Raw genomic sequence first — 23,643 nt, 5'->3', positions numbered from 1 at the left:
CCGTGACCTCCTGCCAGCAAGCCTTCGCCACTTCACGTGGCCTCGAGGTGCACCTAGCCTGGCACAAGAACTGCAGGGGCGTCACCGCCACTTCGTGGCGAACGGCCACTGTTGTTATTGGTGTGTTTAAATGCCCGTAAAAGCGTTGCCCTTTTAACACAGGGTAAACAGTGTGCAGGTTCCCTGCAATAAATGTGTCAACAACGCAGCGAACACCTCTGAGTAATTGGGCTGCATTGATCCCTGGTTTCTTTCCCTTTTGAAAAAAAAAAGTGCCGCAAATGAAAAATGGCATATTGTTTAAATTACAAGAAGGCATTTAGCGGAACATCAATGTGACTTTATACAAGTGCCGGGCAGTACATATGAAACGCATCCTGTTTTCACGGAAGATTTAATCGCCTAATTACCGAGTCTTGTGTTTTTCCGTCCCAGGCCGCATTTCAAGTGATCAATCACGCCCACAGTTTGAAAAGAAAACCAGACACAAATTCTGAGCCCACACAAGGCCCGTTAGCCAGGGAAATTTCGACATAAACCTGCGATTCACAACCGTATTATTCACAGATGCGCGATGTACAATTCACAATCGCTTGCCAGCGCCGGTATTCTGCCATCCAGTTATTCGTTCGCAGTATGAGACGCACATGTTCGACAAATCACTTTTGCTTGGGGCCTGTGTTCTATTAAAATGTTCAGTCCGGAGCTAGATGCGGTTAAGCACGTCTGTGATCTTGGCGCTTTTAGAGGCAATGGTTGGTGGATCACACAGATTTGCGAGTCTCCCGAGGTGGCCAGCTGACTCAGAGGTCAGAGCGGTGGGCTGGCACCGCTTGAGTTCCTGGGTCCATATCCAGGCAAGCCGCCCGTGGTTAAACTGGCTTCTCAAGTCTCGCGAGTTGAGCCTGGTTACACATGACTGCGGAAAAATAAAGATCAAATTCTAGTATTGGTTATGGAGCATTTCCAGCACTGGGATGCAAAAGAAGATATATTGGTTTTGGCTGTCATGTGACAAATATTGCTCTCAGCGGCAGAGCGGTTGGAAGAGTGCTGCCCACTTATTGTGTGGACCAGAGGTCACTTGAAGGTATCTCGGGATCAGAATCTTTATTCAGGCTGCAGCAATCCGATGAGCTATGAAGCTCTTTTCCACTTGGAGTTCTGTGACCTCTGCGTGTTTGGGCCAACCTCCGACATAAAGCCCTGCACTGAATGGATGCTCCATCTCATGACGTGATGTTAATAGCGCGATCGGAATAAAATTGTGGCAAAAGGCAAGACACAAATCGTGAAACTCCCAAACCCGCTGGGCTGTAAAGTGGCCAGGAGATGTAAACCCATACGTGTGAAATTGTGAACGTCAGTGTCAAATATGTTTGTACCACATTACGAACACTTAAGTAATTGAATTTGCCAAAAAAAAATCCCATCCTGGGCCCTCCTACAGAAGTTGGCGAGACTTTTCCAGATGAATGACATGATCAGGGGCTCAGTCACGGTTAAAAATGCAGATACGCTGCAACAAGACGAGGAGACGAGGTCATTACCTCAAGGGCTTCCCAAGAAGAAACACTGTCACCACATAACTGGGCGACGCCAGACATAAGCCCCAGTTTGTTTGACCCTGGTTCCTTCCGCATCTTCAACGAATTTACTGAGGCACGCGGACACACATAATTATAATCATAATATCTATTTATGCTGGAGGAATCCGATGAGCTATGAAGCTCTTTTTTTCACAGATGTCCAGTCGGGTCGGGTCAGGACGTTACAACAGCAATAAGACACATGATCGGAGTGCAAAGTATAGGAAAGGTAAACAAATAACTAACACAAATTTCCACGTAAAACTAAACTATTTGAATCTTACCGGGTAAAGGCCACTGAGCTATTAGCTTGCTTTTCAAATGTCACCTGGCCACAAATTATAGCTCAACAAAGTGGCTTATCATATGGAAATTGAAAGCAGCAAGATAATCTAAATAATCTAAAAGCATGTTTCTAAATGTGGAGGGAAAAACCGGAGGACCCAGAGAAAAAAATCCACGCGACCACGGGGAGAGAGGGAGACACGCAAACTCCGAATTTACAACAAGCATCAGGGTCCGGATCGAACGCACGACCTTCAGTATACCAGGCGAGGTAGTTAACATCTCGCCACTCCAAACATAAATGTGGCCTTGCATGCCTGCCTGCCTCGTGCACGTGGCTGAGCCATCACATGCGGTCTTGTCTCAGCAGACTTCCTCAATGCATACTTCATGACCATGCAAATCGGTGACCGCACAATGAACTTTTAACTGCTTTCAGGCCAAGCTGTTTGTGGTTCAATGCTTGCGTTTGCCTGCATCTTTTGTTCGTAACATTTTCTATCCCTTTTCAAGAGGCTGCCTCCCGTGTACGTGTCAAGTGCATCGTCTAAGAATCTTGTTTTGACCAAGCGTGGAGCGGTGGCACGACGGTCAGCGCACTGCGCTATGGTGAAACCTGCGATCGGAGTTTGATTCCCATCCACGGCTAACATCAGTGGCAAGTAACGTAAGAACACGCCGTGCCCCCCCCCCCCAACTGTGGTCAAATAACCCCCATAACCAACGCGGTATGGCGAGGCCTTCATCCAGCACCCGACTGACAAAGGGGCTGGGAATTACTATTATTATTTATTTAGACCAAAAATGTTCCTGTGTGTGTGTCAAAGTGCCTGCAGACAAGAAAAAATATATCATGTCATTGCATGATATCTTTGTCTGTCCTTGCATTGCATCATGACCAAAATTAGGAGAATTACCCACCATCACTAAATCACTAAATGGTCCCTTCCTGCTTGTTGGGTCTAAATGCCACTTACCGTTAAATGTCACCTAACGTGCAAGCACTCGACTGGGGATGACAGGCTGTCACTGCTATGTCAGGAAACGAAGCCGTCACCGCCACCGCCGCCGCCAAATGCAGCGGCCCGGTTACCGGGGGAGAGGGCGGCAGCGCTGCCGCTTCAGCGACGGCGAAGTGGCCGGTGCACAGCAAGACCCTTTGTTGATTTGCTTATGATCAAACCCTTTTCCTCGTTATATGATCTCAGCTTGTCACCTCCCCGCCTTTCCTCTTCCTCTCGTGTTTTCTCCTCTACTTCCCCTTCTTCCTCTAACCCCCCCCCCACCACCACCACCACCCACCGGCCCCCTCCCTTTGCGCTCCCTATGGCCTCTTAGATCACGGGCCGGGGAACGCGGAGTGCTTTATCGACGCGCTCGTCGGTCACTCGTTGCGCGATTCTGGCTGCTTTGACCGGTGTGGAAAAGCGGCACGGAAATATTATCCAGGCAGCGACAAGCTGGGAAGTTTGCGGACGGACGCATGGGCGCGACGCGCACATTGCACGTGAAAAGCACGCGGTCGGGAGATGTTTGTCGGCGTAAACGCAAGGATCGTCATTGTTGGCAATAGCCAGCGATAACAAACAACAAAATACACCCGACAGTGATCACGGACAACCTTTGTCTTTGTACGTCATAATCATTTGACAGCCCTTTAACAAATCCACTGCTTCGTATGCCGTAATAATTTTACAGCCCATAATTTATTATCAACCCACTGCTGGAAGAAAGCACGCCGATGCGTTTGGATCACTGGGGGTTGTTTTATCACGCCTCACAATTGCTGGTCAGCGCAGGTTGGCGACGTCCCGGGAGACTCAGACGACGCTCGCCGCTGGGTGTTCACCGTGGCGGGGTATCGAACTCTCGTGGCCGAGTTCAGAGGGCAGTGCGCTAACCACTGCGCCACCGGTCCAGGCCCTGGGCCACACTCTCGACAGTTGGAACCGTAGAAAGTTGAAACCGGTCCAGGGTTTGGCTTCCAAAACAAATGCCGGTGGCAAAAGAACGATACAGAAGACCCCAATGGCCTATCACTCTAACGTGTATGTTATTTTATTATACTGGGATGAGCGGAACATTTTTTTCCGTATGTTGCAGTAACGTAAGTAGAAAGTACAGTGAGGTAAACAAGTATTTGATCTCCTGCTAATTTTGTACGTTTGCCCACTGACAAAGAAATGATTAGTCTATTATTTTAATGGTAGGTTTATTTGAACAGTGAGAGACAGAATAACAAGAAAATCCAGAAAAACGCATGTCAAAAATGTTATAAATTGATTTGCATTTTAATGAGGGAAATAAGTATTTGACCCCCTCTCAATCAGAAAGATTTCTGGCTCCCAGGTGTCTTTTATACAGGTAACGAGCTGAGATTAGGAGCACACTCTTAAAGGGACTGCTCCTAATCTCAGCTTGTTACCTCTATAAAAGACACCTGTCCACAGAAGCAATCAATCAATCAGATTCCAAACTCTCCACCATGGCCAAGACCAAAGAGCTCTCCAAGGATGTCAGGGACAAGATTGTAGACCTACACAAGGCTGGAATGGGCTACAAGACCATTGCCAAGCAGCTTGGTGAGAAGGTGACAACAGTTGGTGCGATTATTCGCAAATGGAAGAAACACAAAAGAACTGTCAATCTCCCTCGGCCTGGGGCTCCATGCAAGATCTCACCTCGTGGAGTTGCAATGATCATGAGAACGGTGAGAAATCAGCCCAGAACTACACAGGAGGATCTTGTCAATGATCTCAAGGCAGCTGGGACCATAGTCACCAAGAAAACAATTGGTAACACACTACGCCGTGAAGGACTGAAATCCTGCAGCGCCCGCAAGGTCCCCCTGCTCAAGAAAGCACATATACATGCCCGTCTGAAGTTTGCCATTGAACATCTGAATGATGCAGAGGACAACTGAGTGAAAGTGTTGTGGTCAGATGAGACCAAAATGGAGCTCTTTGGCATCAACTCAACTCGCCGTGTTTGAAGGAGGAGGAATGCTGCCTATGACCCCAAGAACATCATCCCCACCGTCAAACATGGAGGTGGAAACATTATGCTTTGGGGGTGTTTTTCTGCTAAGGGGACAGGACAACTTCACCGCATCAAAGGGACGATGGACGGGGCCATGTACCGTCAAATCTTGGGTGAGAACCTCCTTCCCTCAGCCAGGGCATTGAAAATGTGTCTTGGATGGGTATTCCAGCATGACAATGATCCAAAACACACGGCCAAGGCAACAAAGGAGTGGCTCAAGAGGAAGCACATTAAGGTCCTGGAGTGGCCTAGCCAGTCTCCAGACCTTAATCCCATATAAAATCTATGGAGGGAGCTGAAGGTTCGAGTTGCCAAACGTCAGCCTCAAAACCTTAATGACTTGGAGAAGATCTGCAAAGAGGAGTGGGACAAAATCCCTCCTGAGATGTGTGCAAACCTGGTGGCCAACTACAAGAAACGTCTGACCTCTGTGATTGCCAACACGGGTTTTGCCACCAAGTACTAAGTCATGTTTTGCAGAGGGGTCAAATACTTATTTCCCTCATTAAAATGCATATCAATTTATAAAAAAAATTGACATGCGTTTTTCTGGATTTTCTTGTTGTTATTCTGTCTCTCACTGTTCAAATAAATCTACCATTAAAATTATAGACTGAGCATTTCTTTGTCAGTGGGCAAACGTACAAAATCAGCAGGGGATCAAATACTTTTTTCCCTCACTGTACACGAAGCATCGCAATTCCACTTGGATCACGAAACTATGAAACGTATGTGGGAACGATTCGGGGAGATAATGATATGAAAATTATGGGGGCTATATGCAGATTCAAATAAGTGCATAGAGAAAACATGATGTGGTGGTGGTGGTGGTGATGATGATGACGATGCTGGTAAGACAAATTGTAGTGGCTGTTGACATTGATGTGTTGATTTTTTTGACGTGGGAGTTGTATGCGTCGTTTTAAAAGCTCCGTACAATGCCAGGACTTCTATATTTTATTGATGAAAGTAATAGCATCAGCTGCTTTAACGGTGCCATTGCGCTCTGCGTCCCACAGTCACTGTATGATATTTCAATTAAAATTATGTTATCTTTATGATTTTCAAATAAAAAAAAAAATTGTCATTTTTGTTTCATTTTTATGTGGTTCCTTTAAATTACTTGGAATAGTACAGTGCTCATATTACGATCGCTTTGATGGCTATTTTATGGAGAGTCGTACCCTTCTATTGGAATATTCATCAGCCAGGGCCTATCTACTGCTGGATGTAGGCTCTATCACACTGTCACCATCCCACATGGGCCTGGAATACCACTAAACATTTTGCTCCATACGTAAAAAAGTTGATCTCAACGCTTCACCTGATCATCCTCTCAGTCTCGTTCTCTCCTTTGGCTGCCATTCTGTCACCAAACTTGTCCATCTTGTCCGTCTCCAGGGGCGCCACAGTGGCAAGATGTTAACTACCTCGCCTGGTATACAGGAGGCTGTGGGTTCGATTCTGATGCTCGATGCCTGTATATTTGGAGTTTGCATGTTCTCCCCGTGGCTGTGCGAAGCTTTCTCCGGGTCCTCTGGTTTTCCCTCAACATTTAGAAACACGGCATTTAGAGTAATGTGGCTGCTATAAATGTCCACGTGATAAGCCACTTTGCTCAGCTATCATTTGTCGCCAGGTCGCATCTTAAAAAAATAACTACATAAATCAGTGGACCTTCCCGGTGAAACAAAATTAGTTTCATAGTTTTACATCTGCTAAAGTCCTTCCTAATGACAGGTCCTGACCAAGTCCACTTGTTATTGTCTTTCAATCTGATTTATCTAATTGATTATTTGATCCATGTGTCCCTCCTTCCGTCTCTCAGTATAATTCCCAGAATTCACCTCTCCAAGCTGCTTTGCGCACTTCTCAGCTATTGTCCAATGCTCTTTGTTGGTGTCTTCCTCATGGTAGGTGGCGGGCAATTTTTTTTAAAACTCTTCTTCATTGTTAAATTCAGTTTTACAAAAGCACTCCACGATGCTCTCGCTCGCCTCTTTATTTCATCATTTACCTCCCGGTTTGTTTTCAACAATTGCCCGAGGCAAAACGTACCCCGGCATTCTTTTACAATTCCATCACTCCAACAAATTTTCATTTAACTTAACACATACATTTTCACATTTTCATTTGTTTACCAAACTTGTACGTGCTTTAAGTTTTGTCTCGTATTCTTTCGGTCGTTTACATTTACGTTGCTCACATTTATCATGAGCCACACTTTGCAGGCTTGTTTTTGCGAAGTAATGCACGGTTTCCCCCCCCCCCCCCCCCATGGTATAATGCCTGACGTCAGAAAAACATGATTGATATTTCCACCATTTATGTTTTTTGTGAGACGAGATAGCTCCTACGCAGGATTGGCTGCGATAAATGTTCACGTGTTAAGCCACTTCGTTGAGCTGTCATTTGTGGCCCGGTCGCTCCTGAAAAAGAGCTACAGAGCTCAGTGTGCCTTACTTGGTAAAAAGAAAAAATATCGACATCATGGCATCATGGGAACATAATTACAGGATGTCTTCCATCTAGTAGCGGATAGAACATGGACGATGATGATGCATTTATACGATACCTATGTACGCTATTCCCATATTTATACACGGTTTTGATAATTCCGTGTATTATTATTCGAGGTTTTGGTTGTTGTGAAAGGCTTGGATGACTTCATTAGTTTCCCACTGAAATGGCATGCATCATGAGCACTCGTGGTTGGTGAAGATGCCTCCTGCCTAGCAAGGGGACTCACTGTGATCAGCTGTCACCGTCATTTAATGTGATGCGCCACAGTTCTCAAAACCACATTTAAAGTGATCAATCACGCCCACGGTTTACAACAACAACAAAAAAACCGACGCAAAATCTGAGCCCATAAAAGGCCCGTTCGCCAGTGAAATTTCGACATAAACCTGCAATTCACAGCCGTATTAATCACAGACACGCGATGTACAATCACACTCGTTTTACGCAAAGCAATCGCCTGCCAGCGCCAGTATACTTACATCCACCTATTCGTTCACAATATGAGACGCACACGCTCGACAATTCACTCTTGTTCGGGGGTTACATTGGCCTGTATTTGATTAAAATGTTCAGGCCGGAGCAGGATACGAGGAAGCACGTCGGTGTTCTGGCGCTCTTCGAGGCAAGGGTTGGGTGGATCAAGATGGAGACAGAAAGACAACCGTCGTCAATAGCTGCAGTCCCAAAGGACGCTATTTTTCAAACGTCAAAGCTGCGACCACTATGGGGAAGACTGCCACTCACGCGTCGGTCTTCAGAGCCACGGTCGCACGCATAGGACTTGAGATAACGCCAGCAGCAACAACTGCAACTTCAATCATAATAATCTCTATGGCTATAGATAGAAGTCACGTAGTCACTTGACTTGTGCGTGGCCACGCCACAACCCTGGATCCCTCCCCTTTCCCAGCCAACTTTGAAAACAGACTCTGCACCGTGCAACTACCTGCTGATTCCTTCTCTCCCATTCCATCTCTTCCCTTTCTCATCCTGCTTTTTCCCCCCATGCTTTACATCCTTGACTTTACTTCTCATCCCATGGTGTGCCGTGGGCACAGTGTTGTATGACTGAAATAACAGATACGATATCAATTAACTACTAAAATAAAACAATAAAATTCTCACGACGTTTCGACTGTAACACAAAAAGTCATCATCAGGTGTGAAAACCAACGGCAAGAAACTTTTAAATGAAGTGGCGGTTAGTATTTATTTTTAAGCGTTAGCACCACGGATAGCGATTTGACAGTTTGTTTAGAAGGAAGAGTCCATCTATGTTCGGAAAAGAGGAGGGGGGAGACGAAAAATGAATGTATGCTGTCTGAAAGCCACCGTAAGCGTGAACAATCAATTAAGACCCGAAATTGTTTATCAAATCCTTCCAATGATTGCTAAGCCAGAATTCATCTTCTCTGTTGAAATTGTCTCTGTGTTTGTATATGTGGATAGCCTCATGAACGAATCTCTTATGGTAGCCAGATGGCTTGCAAAAAACCTCTGTCTTGGAGAAGTCAATGTCATGTGAGCCTACTGAATTATAACAGTGATCTGCCACGGCCGAGGTGTTGGTCCTACCGTGTTTAAGATCTGCTTTGTGTTCACAAATGCGGTCCGAGACATGTCGTTTGGTTTCTCCAATGTAACTACTACCACAGAGGCAACTTAGTTTGTAGACACCAGGGTACTGTATGTCCGGAATCACATCTTTTACAGACGGAACCAGATCACGGATTTTATGTAATGTGTTGAAACGGACCTGGATCTTGTGTTTATTCAAGATTTTGGAGATATTTTTTGTGATCCCTGCAATGTAGGGTAAAGTGATGTTTTTTAAAGGTTCCTCAAGAGGGTCCTTCTTCATGGTTTGAGTGATAGCTTTGCGGATTGTATAGTCGGAGTAACCAATAGCCTTAAGAGCTTGGTGTACGTGCTTGAGTTCACTGCCTATGTGTTCCTGGTCGGATATGCATTGGGCTCTATGGTGCAGAGTCTTGATGAGAGAATTCTTCTGTGATGGATGGTGGTGGGAATCCGGTTTCAGATAAGCATCCGTATGGGTAGCTTTCATGTAGACAGAGTGGCTCATTGAACCATCAGGTCTCTTTTTTATTAGGACATCCAAAAAGGTAGCTTGCCATCTTTTTCGACTTCCATGGTAAATCTGATGGCTGGGTGTATGGAATTGATGTGGTCGAAGAATTGGTCTAGAGCAGGCCGGCCATGTGGCCAGATGACAAAAGTGTCATCCACGTACCTCTTCCATAAGGTTGGGTGCAGAGTGGCAGTCTGGATGGCGTCAGTGTTTCTCCATGAAAATGTTGGCTATAACCGGAGATAGGGGGGAACCCATTGGGGTGCCCTCAGTTTGTTTGTAGAAAGTTCCATTCCAAGTGAAGTATGTATTGGTTAAGCAGTGTCTCACCAGGGGGGGTACCTCAGTGTTTAGTCCTTGATGAACCAAGTCTTCAATGATTGCGATGGTGTCAGGTACAGGAACTTTGGTGAATAAGAAAACTACATCAAAACTGACAAACAGGTCGTCTGGGGACAGGGAAATACCCTTGATTGTCGATACCAGGTGAGTAGAATTTTGTACGGCAGAGGTGGTTTTTCCAGTGAAAGGCCGCAGGATTTCAGACAGAAAACGAGCCAGTTTTTAGGTGGGGGAGTTGATAGTAGAGATGATGGGACGAAGGGGTGTATCTACTTTATGTATTTTTGGTAAGCCGTATAATTTTGGTGGCCTGGCAGCAGATGGTTTCAACGAAAACTGTTTAGTTTGATAAATTATTTTATTGTTTCCCTTCAACGTGGCTTTACCGAAAGAACCAAGAATATGAATCACTGCAGTCACGAAAGCTTTAAATAAAAATTTACTAAAATAAAGTTGTAATAAAAAATAGTTCCCATAGTAATTAACTGTTACAGCTCAAGTTGATGTTGTGACCTTTTTCATTTTAAGGCAGAAAACTGTTCATCCTATGTTATTGTTATTCATTCAATAAAACTACACTTTGGCATTCAAATATTATATACTTTCACTTTTAAGAAAAAAGCAATATTTTGTCAAAAAGGACATAGGTTAGTGTGTACATTTTTAAGAATTTGATCCTAACAACTTCTCATATTTTTCTAATTTTTAATTAATGTTTGTTACTTTTGGACCGGCATTTTTTTACATTTGACCCCAGATTATTCGTAGTCGTATTCTTATTAAATTTTATGGCCTTTTTTTGTTTTAATTAAAGCTTCAACTTAACAACACGCGAGCCTGACACTGACAGTTGCACGTTCCAGTTGGAGGATCTCCCGTCGCAAGAAGCCGACTCGACAACTACTGGGCTGTGTACCGGATTTCATAGCCATTAAAAAAATGTTTCATGCGCTTTCATTGACGCTGTATTACTCATTGCATTTAGATATTCACTGATTTCACTTTCATGAGAAATACATACTCTTTCTTAGGGGGTAGCTTTTCTTTGCCAAATATTACATGTTATTTTATTCGCAATGAAATATTCATCATGTTTATGGTCTCTCACGAATGTGTACTTGGCTTACATTCGCTTTTATTTATCACCAGACTTCAGCTTGGGTTACGTCAGTCGAGGCCAAAGCCTTGCCAACTTCATGAGCTGTGCTAGACCCATTTGCTCCCCCTCACAGTCAACACCGCCCATCGTTAATTCCAATTGGTCTCCAACTTCCAGCATCGATTAGAAGCATCCAAAAGCCCTCATGGAAATTTCACACAGCAGACTGGATTGCCTACACTGAAGTATTAAAACGCACCGTTGTAACAATTCTGGCATTTCCACCGTCCTGTGCTGTGCAAAGCTGCAAGTTCGGTGATTCCACGTGGCTCCCCGCCAAATTTGCGCTCCCATGTGTCGATGATGAATGTGCCGGTCTGCTTCGACAAAATGAAACAAATCCGGAGATCCCGCCTTGACTACACCCCTCGTAGAATCATTAGGCACCCGCTCGCTGAGATCTCGCCTTGACCACACGCCTCGTAGAATCATTAGGCACCCGCTCGCTGTGGCCACCAGGAACAAAACGAGTATCTCAACTTGAACACCAATTGTTCAAGTCGCAAAAAAAAGTCTGGCGCCTAAAAAAAGCTCAGTGCCACACAGCGTCCACCAAGCCACGGCCGCCCAGCGGGTCACCCCAAACCAAGTCCCCGCTCGTCGTCTGCAAGGTGGCGAAGCTTCGCTCGATCAGGGTGCTCATCGGTGAGCGGTCGACGAATGTCGACAGTGACTTTGCTAGCGAAGCCAAATCGGCACCCCCCCGGTAGCCTCCCTCTCGCTAAACACAGCGGGAGAAGATTGGTCTGAGCAGCTTAAAGCTCGCCACTGCCCCATGATGTATGTATATACGTACAGTATGTGCGGTGAACTTCTTTCAAACTATACGCAGCCAACCGTGCTAATCGGAGGTGCGCAGGAAGGACAAAAAACGAAACACCAAAAGCAGTCCGAAATAAACGAGTTTTCAATCCAGATTTAAAAGTGCATATCTCCAGTAGCTTCTGAGTATCGGAAGGGCGTTCCAGACAGAAAGCGCATCCGAAAGCACGCGATGCAGTGACCATCTTTGTTCGATGGTTAGCCAAAAGCCGCTGTGAGGGTGACCAGAGTTTGCATGATGGTAACACCCCACCACTGAAACACACGTGACCTGTGCAAGCTTATACTTGAGAGTTCTAACCCATGGTAGTTGACCTGAGCTTTCGCGCCAATCAAAGTCATCATCCTGCACCTCCGATTAGAATGGTTGGCTACGTACGGTGCGAAAGAAGTTCAACATACATCCTGCTTAAGCCAGGTAAGGAGCCACACAATGCAGGCAGCTACCGTAATACATCTTCTGCTCAGCATCTGCTTCAAGGTCCTAGAATGATTGAATTCTTTAACAACAAGCATTCTCGTCACATGGCAAGCCGGCTTTCGCCCAATGCTTGCAGCACCTGTCAATAATTGCTGGCACCAAATCAACCTTCGTCGGAAACGGCTGAATGAGAGCACCGTGTTCAGTGGCCTGGTATCCACCTAGGGCATTACGGTCTGCTTGTAAGTCTGCCTAAGAGCGCTGCCAGGCTAGGCTCTAAACTCAGTGGAACGTCTCCTATGAGGCCAACGTTTTAAGAGTTCATATTGGCGATAAAAACCAGGTCATCGTCACTCTCAGTTCAATGATCTAACCCTGGAATTTGTTCCGGCTCTTAATTTCACTTCAATCTAGATACCAACGACTTGCCAGACACGCAGCCCCACGAGTTTACGTATGTTGATGGCATTTGCTGCGGAACTCAAGCTGGGGTTAACACACTGATCTAGAAGACATCCTCAAACTCCAGCCTGACGGGTTTAGCCAACGACTGCCATCAACGGCGTCTGCTACTGAAATTGGTGGAAATGGTTTCAAGCGCGTTTCACGTTTATCACGACAAAGTGAACTAAATGTATTCATGCATGAAAATGTATATTGAGCATGGAGCCTCAATCAGTTTACCTCTGAATCGCTCCTTCATAGGGCACTGGCCCACCATTGCCAGCTGTTAGAGCCTGCTGCCAAAGTCAAGACGTGAAATCACTTGCTTAGCAAGCGAGCTGCATCCACATGGGGAGGCATGTATGTGTAACGACTCTGACGACGATGTAATAAGAGCCACGTTATTGGGGACGCAGCCACAATGTGGGGCCCTATGCTGCGTTCCCATCTTCAGCTCGTAACTTGCTTCGAACGTCCTCACTCCTCGTGCTTCTCCCCTTTTATACTCCTCGAGCCTCCTTTCTGGAACCTTCTCATTTATTTTTCCCTTAGCCAATCCCTGTCCTTCCCCTCTAACGGATCCCCTCCGTTTCCCACGTGATCCCTTTAAAAGTCTGCCTCCCGACCAATCACCGTGGAGCTCTCTTTCTACCAATCGGAGACCTTTGAATATTTTCGAATAGCCTGCACATTGGCTTGGGGTCATTTTTCGTTCATCTCACATATGAATTTATATTTAACTTCTTTCGTACTGTGCACAGCCAACCGTGCTAATCGGAGGTAGCACATCCACCCTTGCCACTACGTTGCTCAGCAGCCGAGTACTCTGCTGAAGTGTGGGCCCACCAATCAGCTCCACTCAGCTATATTTCAACTGCATTTGGGACGCAGCTACCAGGACGAACCAACATTTTCTCCCCAAATGACTCCACCATCCCTCAACCATGTTTATACCTGCCTCGCTGTGCATGGGCACTACTTTTTTACACGAGACGAATTCTATGGTGCTGCTGCTGCCGCTGTATTGGCAGTGGTGCACAAGCACAAATAATAAACCAAGAAAAACTCAAATCATTCGTCCGTCAATAACACTCCAGCCTTATAAAGGGGAAAAAATATGTAATAGGCAATGCTTTGGGCCACATACCTTTTTTCACAGCACAGAACGAGAATATGGATTTAGTCTAGAGCAATCCGATGAGCTATGAAGCTCTGTTTTTTTCCCACAGATGTCTAGTATGGGCATCGATAGAGAAGCCCTGGGAGAGAGGGTGGGACATAAGAGTCAGACACTGCACTCTACACCGCGGGGCCTGATGAGAATTTACATTTAACAAAAAATGTGTCCTGATGAACAGTTTTGTTTTGTTTTTAAATGTGCACATGAATGGTGACCCGACAAGACCAATAGGATCATTGCGTGGCCTACGAGGTCAGATGGAACCCTCTGGGTTAGCCTGAACTGCGGGTCCAGAGAGGTGCAGCCTATGACGCAAATTAAGGAGGAGGTGGGGGGGAAATGTTGGGGGGGGGGGCAGGGAAATGGGGTCGGAGCGGGGGAGGGATTTCCTTCTGAGCAGACTGGGCGGAGGACTCAGAGCACTGAACATTGAGGATGATGACACTGTCCTGGGCCCAGCCAAGTACACACGCGCACTGGAGGAATATTTTTTGTTTGTTGGTATTACTTTCCAATGGATGTTTATTGCGTTGGCACGCGTGTACGCTCATGATTTCCACTTCGGGTAAGAACAACGTCGGTAAATGTCGTGAAAAGGGAATTGGTTGATCAAAAAATAATGCGATGCCGTTTTAAACTTCATCAATGTGTGTTTTGGCATGCATTTCATTTCTGTAAAAAAATTGAAAATATTTTATTATTCTATTTGAGTCCAACAACTTTCCCTGTGTTTTTCTTTATAATTCATTCCACCTGATCATTACTTATACTTTTAAACAAGAACAAAAATAAGCAATTATTTTTTGCCAAAAATTTGTATTTAATGCTATCGGTTTTTGTTGTTATAAATAAAATATTTGCATGTATGTTGTTTATATATTTTGCATGAATAATTATTGTTGAGGCGTCATTTGTCACGTTTCCTCATCGCACAACAAAGGTACCACTGTCATCTAATGTTGGTAAAATACCAAACGTTAGGACCTCTCTTTGTACTTTTGAATGGCCAATCACGCATTATTTGCTTTTATTTTACAAGCACAGATGCCGTAAGTGTATTAGTATTGGTCATGCCACTCAACGGTTGTATTCCCATTGCAAGTGCATTTATCCCAAAGAGAGAGTGTATGAAATACCAGCAGCCGCATTCACGTGATCAATGCCGTAACGTGAATGTCGGAGAGGCGCCAACTTCGAATCGCTCCTCAATGCAACTTAGCGAACACAGAATCGCATTAATTTTATGTGAACGGGATTCTGCGACAAAATGCAACTTCATAACCAAGTGTTAGACGTGTGCATATTCGCAAGTTGAGTTACCTCTTTTGCTTTGAAATTAACAAAAAACTAAACTGAACTGGAGAGAATTTCTCAATTGGAACACATGGCAATAATCAACACCCACCCCCCCACCCCTCTCTACTGCAGAAATGTGGCAAACCCCTCTTTAAAAAGAGCAATGAGACTCAGTGAGGCTTTCCTGGATAAACAAGCGTAGTAATAATATTGATGATGATGATAATGATAATAATGGGGTGAAGCAGGACATTTTCTAGGACACCCATCAGATGACATACGGGTAAAAATTTACGTCACATCGAGGACCAATAGAGGGAATGAAATAGAGAGTTTAGATTGAAAATGAGATGGCAGGATGTGATGGGAATATGTTGGTTCGCTTGAAGGAGGTGAGTGGCAAAGAGATCGTGAATGGTGGATCACATGCTGAGAGACATTTTCCCACAAGTGTGGCGTCAATGGCCAAGAAAGAAGATGAAGGGCCAACTGCATCGATCCTCGTCGTTGTGATCTACGGCCTTTCCGGCGCGTCTTCACGTTCTAATCGAATGTCAGTTCCTGTAGAAGCCCTGAGAGAGTGGACCGCGGACCTCCCAACACCATTCAGAACACCGCTCGGCACACCCCCCCCAAAAAAAAAACAACCACATCGCAGCGCGGTCAATTAAAAACTTGACCGGCTCAGCGCCAACGGAAGAACAAACAAACAAAAAACCGACGAGCAGAGAAAAAAACACGCGGTCGGCACCTCGCTCTGAGGCCTCTTCCCCCGACGCCTCCTCCTCCTCCTCAGTCCCGCCGGCCGAGCTGCACCCGCCCGCCGATGTCGAGCTCCTCCTCGGAACCGACGCCGGCGGCTCGTCGGGAGGGACAGCCGGCGCGCAGGGGCCGCTCACGCCTGCTGCCGTTCGCGCACACGCGAGTGCGCGTACACACACACGCACACGCGCACGTACACACACACACACACGCGCACGTACACACACACACACGCGCGCACGTACACACACACGCGCGCGGAGATACACGCGCACACACACATGCGCGCACGCACACACACGCGCGCGCGCACGTACACACACACACGCGCGCGCACACGCACGCGCACACACACGCGCGCACGTACACACACACGCGCGCACGCGCACACGCACACGGGGTCACGAGGGCAGCGTGTCGCGCGCAGCAGCAGCGACCCTTCGCTTGCACCGCATTCTCCGCAGGGCTCTCGGCACGCGGATAGAGACCGGCAATTGCTCAGCGATGGGCTTGTATGTGTATACGTATGTTGAACTTCTTTTGCGCCGTACGTATCGACCATGCCGATTGGAGGTGCTAATCGGAGGTTTTTGTGTATGTATATACATGTTGAACTTTTTTTCACAACGGTACTTAGCCAGCCGTGCTAATCGGATGTGCTAATGGGAAATGTAGGTGTATGTAAATGTTGGACTTTTTTCGCACCGTACGTAGCCAACCGTGCTAATAGGAGGTGTTAAATCGGAGGTTTTGGTGTATGTACGTGTGTGTATGTTGAACTTCTTTTGCACCATACGTAGCCAACCGTGCTAGTCGAAGATGCAGGGCAGCAGGCTACTGAGGTAGCTCTGTGTGTGTGTGTGTCTGACGTGGTATCGGGTGGTTCTCTACGTTGTCCGGACACTGTCCGTCGTTTCGCTCCACATTCTGCGACCTTCTTCAGGAAACTCCGTTTCCTCTGCAGCACGTGCCGCGGACAACAACAACAACAACAAACCCATCCGTAGTAGCAACAGACCGCCGATGCGTTAGGACTGCCATCGTGTTGGTAATCGAACACATCGAAAGAAAGTAAAAGACAAAAAAAAGGTCTGACGAATTCTTCAACTTTCGTCAAGATGAGAGTCGTGGCCCCTTCGAGCGTGATTCGCGAGTTCTCTCTTTTTAATTCTCGTGATCACCTTCTACTCCGTACACACGGCTGCCGATGGCGAGCGACTGTCACCCACGGCGCGCATCGTCGCCGCCGTCCGAACGGAACTCCCCAAATTCCCTATCCTTTCCTGGGGAGAAGGGGTGGGGGGTGTGGACGTTCCGTCGATAGCAAGAGAGTTTTCCACCGCCGTAGATGTCGCCACAGCCGAGCTGCGTTTAGGCGAATGAACAAAACGGCGGCTTTTGTTGTTCTTGTTGTTGTTCTAGCTATGGCTGCAAAGTTTGGTCGTACATGTTATGTATATCGTCTATTGCTCATTTTGAATCACAGTTCCTATGATCACTGTTATATTTTTTATAGCTTTATTTTTGGCGATCTCGAAAACGTTTTGGTTTAGCCATGCTTGTTTGTTGTCGTACAGAGTTAGACTGATAACTTTAATCTAAATTGTTTTATGGTTGTTATTGTTTGACTTGCATCCCACTGGGATTTTTGCACACAGCGTTGATATACGGTGCTTTTTCTGGAAGAGTTTGCTGTTTTTTCCTGGATTTTTCTGTTGCGCGTAGTCACTTTAAGATGTTTCTTGTTCATGTTTTTGTTTGTTGCGGTTGCATCCGATTCAAGAGTCGCATGGCTCACAGGGCTTTACCTAATAAATGAACTGAACTGACCACGAGGCGTCAGCGGGGTCGGCAGCGAGCGAGGAACAGTCCCCTCGCACACCGCAGCCGCGCGGGGCACTTTAACGCGGTCGACAATGAGCGCGGGGTCCGGGTGAGTCAGACAAATTGCTCCGCAGCAGACAGAGGCAGCCTGACTCACACAATTGCTGGCTCGCTCCGCAGTGTGTACCTCTCATTATCCGACAGGAAACGGCAAAGCATTTGGGAGTTCTATTTGGCATCAAGTACATACAGTAGTGGTGAATAGCAGTGACTGAAAAACGCCAACCACCTCCTTGTCTTAGTTTATTAACAAACACCGGTGTACAAGCAATATATAAGAGTGTGTGTGTGTGTGGTGAAAAAAGACGCATTACAAAAAGTGTTCAGCCCTCTGTTGCAATGGCCTGAACGAGCAGCCCAAAAGCTCTCGCGTGCCCTCATGCTAGGGCCATTGCTCGAAACGTCAGCCCATTGTACATGCATACAGTGAAGGAAAAAAGTATTTGATCCCGTGCTGATTTTGTACGTTTGCCCACTGACAAAGAAATGATCAGTCTATAATTTTAATGGTATGTTTATTTGGACAGTGAGAGACTGAATAACAACAAGAAAATCCAGAAAAACGCATGTCAAAAATGTTATAAATTGATTTGCATTTTAATGAGGAAAATAAATATTTGACCCCCTCTCAATCAGAAAGAGCTGATATTAGGAGCACACTCTTAAAGGGAGTGCTCCTAATCTCAGCTTGTTACCTCAATAAAAGACACCTGTCCACAGAAGCAATCAATCAATCAGATTCCAAACTCTACACCATGGTCAAGACCAAAGAGCTCTCCAAGGATGTCAGGGACAAGATTGTAGACCTACACAAGGCTGGAATGGGTTACAAGACCATTGCCAAGCAGCTTGGTGAGAAGGTGACAACAGTTGGTGGGATTATTCGCAAATGGAAGAAACACAAAAGAACTGTCAATCTCCCTCGGCCTGGGGCTCCATGCAAGATCTCACCTCGTGGAGTTGCAATGATCATGAGAACGGTGAGGAATCAGCCCAGAACTACACGGGAGGATCTTGTCAATGATCTCAAGGCAGCTGGGACAATAATCACCAAGAAAACAATTGGTAACACACTATGCCGTGAAGGACTGAAATCCTGCAGCGCCCGCAAGGTCCCCCTGCTCAAGAAAGCACATATATATGCCCGTCTGAAGTTTGCCAATGAACATCTGAATGATTCAGAGGACAACTGGGTGAAAGTGTTGTGGTCAGATGAGACCAAAATGGAGCTCTTTGGCATCAACTCAATTCGCCGTGTTTGGAGGAGAAATGCTGCCTATGACCCCAAGAACACCATCCCCACCGTCAAACATGAAGCTGGAAACATTATGCTTTGGGGGTGTTTTTCTGCTAAGGGGACAGGACAACTTAACTGCATCAAAGGGACGATAGACGGGGCCATGTACCGTCAAATCTTGGGTGAGAACCTCCTTCCCTCAGCCAGGGCATTGAAAATGGGTCGTGGATGAGTATTCCAGCATGACAATGACCCAAAACACACGGCCAAGGCAACAAAGAAGTGGCTCAAGAAGAAGCACATTAAGGTCCTGGAGTGGCCTAGCCAGTCTCCAGACCTTAATCCCATAGAAAATCTGTGGAGGGAGCTGAAGGTTCGAGTTGCCAAACGTCAGCCTCGAAACCTGAATTACTTGGAGAAGATCTGCAAAGAGGAGTGGGACAAAATCCCTCCTGAGATGTGTGCAAACCTGATGGCCAACTGCAAGAAACGTCTGACCTCTGTGATTGCCAACACGGGTTTTGCCACCAAGTACTAAGTCATGTTTTGCAGAGGGGTCAAATACTTATTTCCCTCATTAAAATGCAAAACAATTTATAACATTTTTGACATGCGTTTTTCTGGATTTTTTGTTGTTGTCATTCTGTCTCTCACTGTTCAAATAAACCTACCATTAAGATTATAGACTGATAATTTCTTTGTCAGTGGGCAAACGTACAAAATCAGCAGAGAATCAAATACTTTTTTCCCTCACTGTATGTTTGCTGATATAAGGCAGTGTTGATGACAGTTGAGCAGGGTTGAGCAACCAACTACCTAGTGCCGGATTAAGCTAGTGTGGGGCCTGTTTGATATGTTATAAAGGGGACCTAAAAAAACACATCGATATTAAAACGCAATTTTTTGCTTGCATAGTAAAGTAATTGTACTTTTTTAATTTGCTATACAGACAGATAATACGACAAATCGCTAACCTTAAACACCCAGTCGTTCATAAAAGTTGAAGACAGTATAGTACTATAGTAATAGAGCAAGTGCAGAATCACTGAACCGAAATATTGATAGCTTGAAAGCATTTAGCGCGTGGCCTTTCAAAGTGCGGGGCCCGTAGCTACTACACGTGTAGCTACTTGTGCAACTAGGATAATCCGACACTGCAACTACCACAACTGCCAGGCGATGTAGTCCAGCACTTTTGAGGCAGCAGCCTGGGTTGGTGGATCACCGCCACGGACGTTGTTGTGAAACTTTCCTTCCCGTGGGCATCGATGAAGTTGCCATACGCTTGGCTTGCAAGGGGAAGGGCAGTACAGCAAGTTGACTGTAATCGCCATCTGTTTCCATCTGCACGGGGATAGAGTGTTGCCCCCTCGCGCTCGTGGATTTTCCCGGGGTGCTTCGATTTCTTCCCACGCGTAGAATAATCACTCACTAATTGGCTGAAAACATCTATAAATAAAAAAGCCAATGTAGCCCCTCCCCCCTGAAAAAGAGTCATATGACTCAGTGTGGCTGCCCTGGATAAATAAGTAAATGATTACGATTATAGTTCTTGGACGAGTGGCCACCATGTGCACACAGGATGATGATATAGGCTGCCGTGGGGGGGGGGGGTTGTTGGCAGATGGCAGTGCAGCAATACGTCTTGTTTTTTCTGTACTTCTGTGATTCCACACATCTGTGGTTGCTGCCTTCACCAAGCCTCATAGACCAAGTGTGAAATATGGTGAAGTAACCCCCCTCACTCCACGCAGTGGATTGACAAAAGGGCCGTACTATCTCAATTTTTTTTAAAAAACGACGAAATTTGGCGAGTTCTCCAGCCGTTGTGTTTTCTTTTTATAACAAAGCCAGGTCACTCGTTATCGTCTGCTCACGAGTACAGGCACGTGCTGTCAATTTGGAGCATTGGCACGCCGCGTGTTAATGCAGTGCTGGATGTTAGTTCCCTCGCCCTGCGATGCAGCAGGTCGTGGAGTCGATTCCGACACTATGTTTGGAGTTTGCGTGTCGCTCTCACCGTGGGTCCTCCGGATTTCCCGTTCCACATGAAGAAACATGCGTTTCGAGTATGTGGCTGCTATACAACTTACTTCTGCTATGAAGCCACCTTTGTGAAAAAAAAGGCTATATAGCTCAGTGGGCCCTTATCTAGTTAAATAAATATAGCAGTACGCGCGATAACCTGAGTTCGATTGTTCCCACGCGGCTAACGTCAGTGGAGAGTGAAGTGATATCTCAAACAACCCTGGGTCCCTCACTCCCTTCACCAACCCGCACTGCTTAAGCGCGATGAAGCATGGTCAAAATAAACGAAAACTTAAAACGTTCCTCGACGACCGACACGACGTGGTGGGGGGGGGGCGGAGGCCTTCATCCAGCAGTGGATTGACGAAGGCTGATGGCTGTGACTAAAGCGGCGTCGTGTAGCCATCGTCATTATTGCGGCACAGATTGGACAGATAGGAATTGCTGACAACGCGCGCACGGCTTTCAAATGAGAGTGAACGCAATGTATAATGAATGCGACGTTGCCTCGTCACTGGCAGGGCATGCTCTCAATTGCAAACTCATTCCTTGCGAATTGCTTGTTTCGTTCAGTTTGGTGTCGTTCCTCCGCACCTCCGATTTACGCGGTGAGCTACGCACGGCGCGTAAAGAAGTTCAACGCACATTACACACACACACACACATATATTCGCCCGTGTAAATAGTTCGTGAAAAGAAGACAAACCACGGATCTCTAACTAATTTTTCAACGCGCGTTTCGTCCTCCGATGTAACAATTTAGCCATGATAATAATAATACCGAGGTCACACGGAATGACGAAAAGCCATTTTAATGAATTACGGCTCAGTGTTATCACCAATGTTAGGGCAACGATCATTTGACCAATTTATCCGGGTTTCTCTCGGACAAGTCCCTCGTCGCAAGACAACGTCGTAATAACATTTCATTTACGTTGGATCATTATCAACATCGTCCTCATCATCTTTAGGAGGAGTTATTGTGACCTCCCGCTGCAGACGGAACGACAGAGAAGCGCACACAGCTCACTTGTTCAACTCGAGTTGGAAAGAGTTAAACAATATATATTAGGCTACTGAACTCTCCTTCATAATAACTTAAACGCATACAACAAAAACACATGAAGTTTAAGTAAAAAAAAATCATCTCCAGATGCTGGTATGGAAAGGACACAAATGTTTACTGTGTTAATGATTATGCAATAAAGTAATAATAACTCTTTATATAACAGCCTCACTGAGTCTCAAGACCCTTTGCAGGAGGGTCCTGCATGGGGCGTACCAATGCCAGGGAATGCGGAAATAACCCGCCACGCATACGAGGGAGATAACGCTCTAAACTCCGTACAGGTCGATTCAATAATCCATAACTTTTCTGCAACCTTCTGGGTGACCACAAATTACTGCATTCTGGAACAGAACCACGTGGAACAAATAGCCCCTCAATGCCCGATTCACGGACACTCAATTGGCTGGCTTAACCACTGCAATGTGAAATTATAGTTGTTGCTCGACATACGAAGAAGAAGTCGAAGACTGAAATCGGACATAATCGCAGGCCATTGATGATGGTTATGACAGCGGTCATAACGCTGATGCTACTGCTATTATGATCACATGGAAATGCTGACGTTCAACAGGTGAGAGTGATCAAGCCGCACAACTTCAACAATTCCGTGCGTACCCAACAGCACACAACTCTACCGCGCCGCGTTCGTGCAGAATCCCCCCACCCCACTCCTCCCCCCCCCCCTACTCCTTCGCTCCCCCACAAACCCAGAAACACTTCGCAACTTTCTTTACCTCCGGTACAACTCGCAGGGCACGAGAGTGGCCGCGGCTCCGAGAGGCGCCCGTCGGCGGAGTCGCCAGGGTCCAACTCTTTGGGCCCCCGCTGCTGTCGCGGTGCTTGCTGCTCCACCGAGCACATCGCGTCCGACGCCTCCTGGTGCCGCTTCCCGTCACATCGAGAGTCGCTCGCGCGCACCACACGCAAAACCGGGTCCGTGCGGCGTGAGCAATCCAACACTCTTCTTATCCAACACCCCCCCCCCGGGCCTCAACCAAGCACAACCACCACCGCCTCTACTACCCCCCCAACCCCGTTCGATCTTTCTTCTCCCCCCCCCCCCCCCAGCTGCCTGTTTGGCACCAAAGTCGAAATTTTCGCTAAATAAATAATTAAATAACTCGCGTGTGTGGGCTGCTCATGTCGGGGGCAGCGCGCTGCGCCACGAATCTGGTCACCCGGGTTCGATTCCCGCTCATGGCCAACGCCAGTGACGGTTATTTGAACCGGTCCTGGGCCTCCCCTAGATCGACTCAGCCTCAAAATGAGTACCTAGTGCGGTTTGTAAACATCGCCGCTGGGGAGACAAAGGCGGCCGCGCGTGGTGGCGGCCACCCACCCACCCCCTCGTATGCCTTTCGAGCTGTTATAGGTGCTCGCTAACAGCACTTGTTAACCAAACAGTCATTTACCTTTACGGGAGACATTTGTCTTTGCATGTAAGTGCATCGGGAGCGCAGCGATCCAA

The 23,643-nt window shown here is 46.5% G+C and overlaps 1 protein-coding gene across 4 annotated transcripts in view; it reads right to left on the bottom strand.

The window, feature by feature from the left end:
- The window catches only part of MDFIC (MyoD family inhibitor domain containing), a 33,129-nt gene extending 9,977 nt beyond the window's left edge, over positions 1 to 23,152 (bottom strand). For 2 of the 4 annotated variants that reach the window (XM_032954286.2, XM_032954288.2), the window contains exons 1-2: positions 22,910 to 23,152; positions 15,947 to 16,099 (exon numbers count right to left, since the gene is read on the bottom strand). In XM_032954286.2, the coding sequence (XP_032810177.1) occupies positions 15,947 to 16,099; positions 22,910 to 23,036 (280 nt within the window). In that variant the 5' untranslated portion in view covers positions 23,037 to 23,152. The remainder of the gene's footprint in view (positions 1 to 15,946; positions 16,100 to 22,909) is intronic. The other 2 variants (XM_032954287.2, XM_076067040.1) reach the window with 2 other exon arrangements.
- Between the last annotated feature and the right edge of the window lie 491 nt (positions 23,153 to 23,643).

Source organism: Petromyzon marinus, chromosome 14 (assembly GCF_048934315.1).
Source record: "Petromyzon marinus isolate PM22_M1 ecotype Great Lakes invasive population chromosome 14, UKy_Petmar_22M1.pri1.0, whole genome shotgun sequence".
Taxonomy (NCBI): domain Eukaryota; kingdom Metazoa; phylum Chordata; class Hyperoartia; order Petromyzontiformes; family Petromyzontidae; genus Petromyzon; species Petromyzon marinus.
The sequence above is the reverse complement of the archived record's forward strand: the minus strand, read 5'-3'. Positions and strand labels throughout refer to the sequence as shown.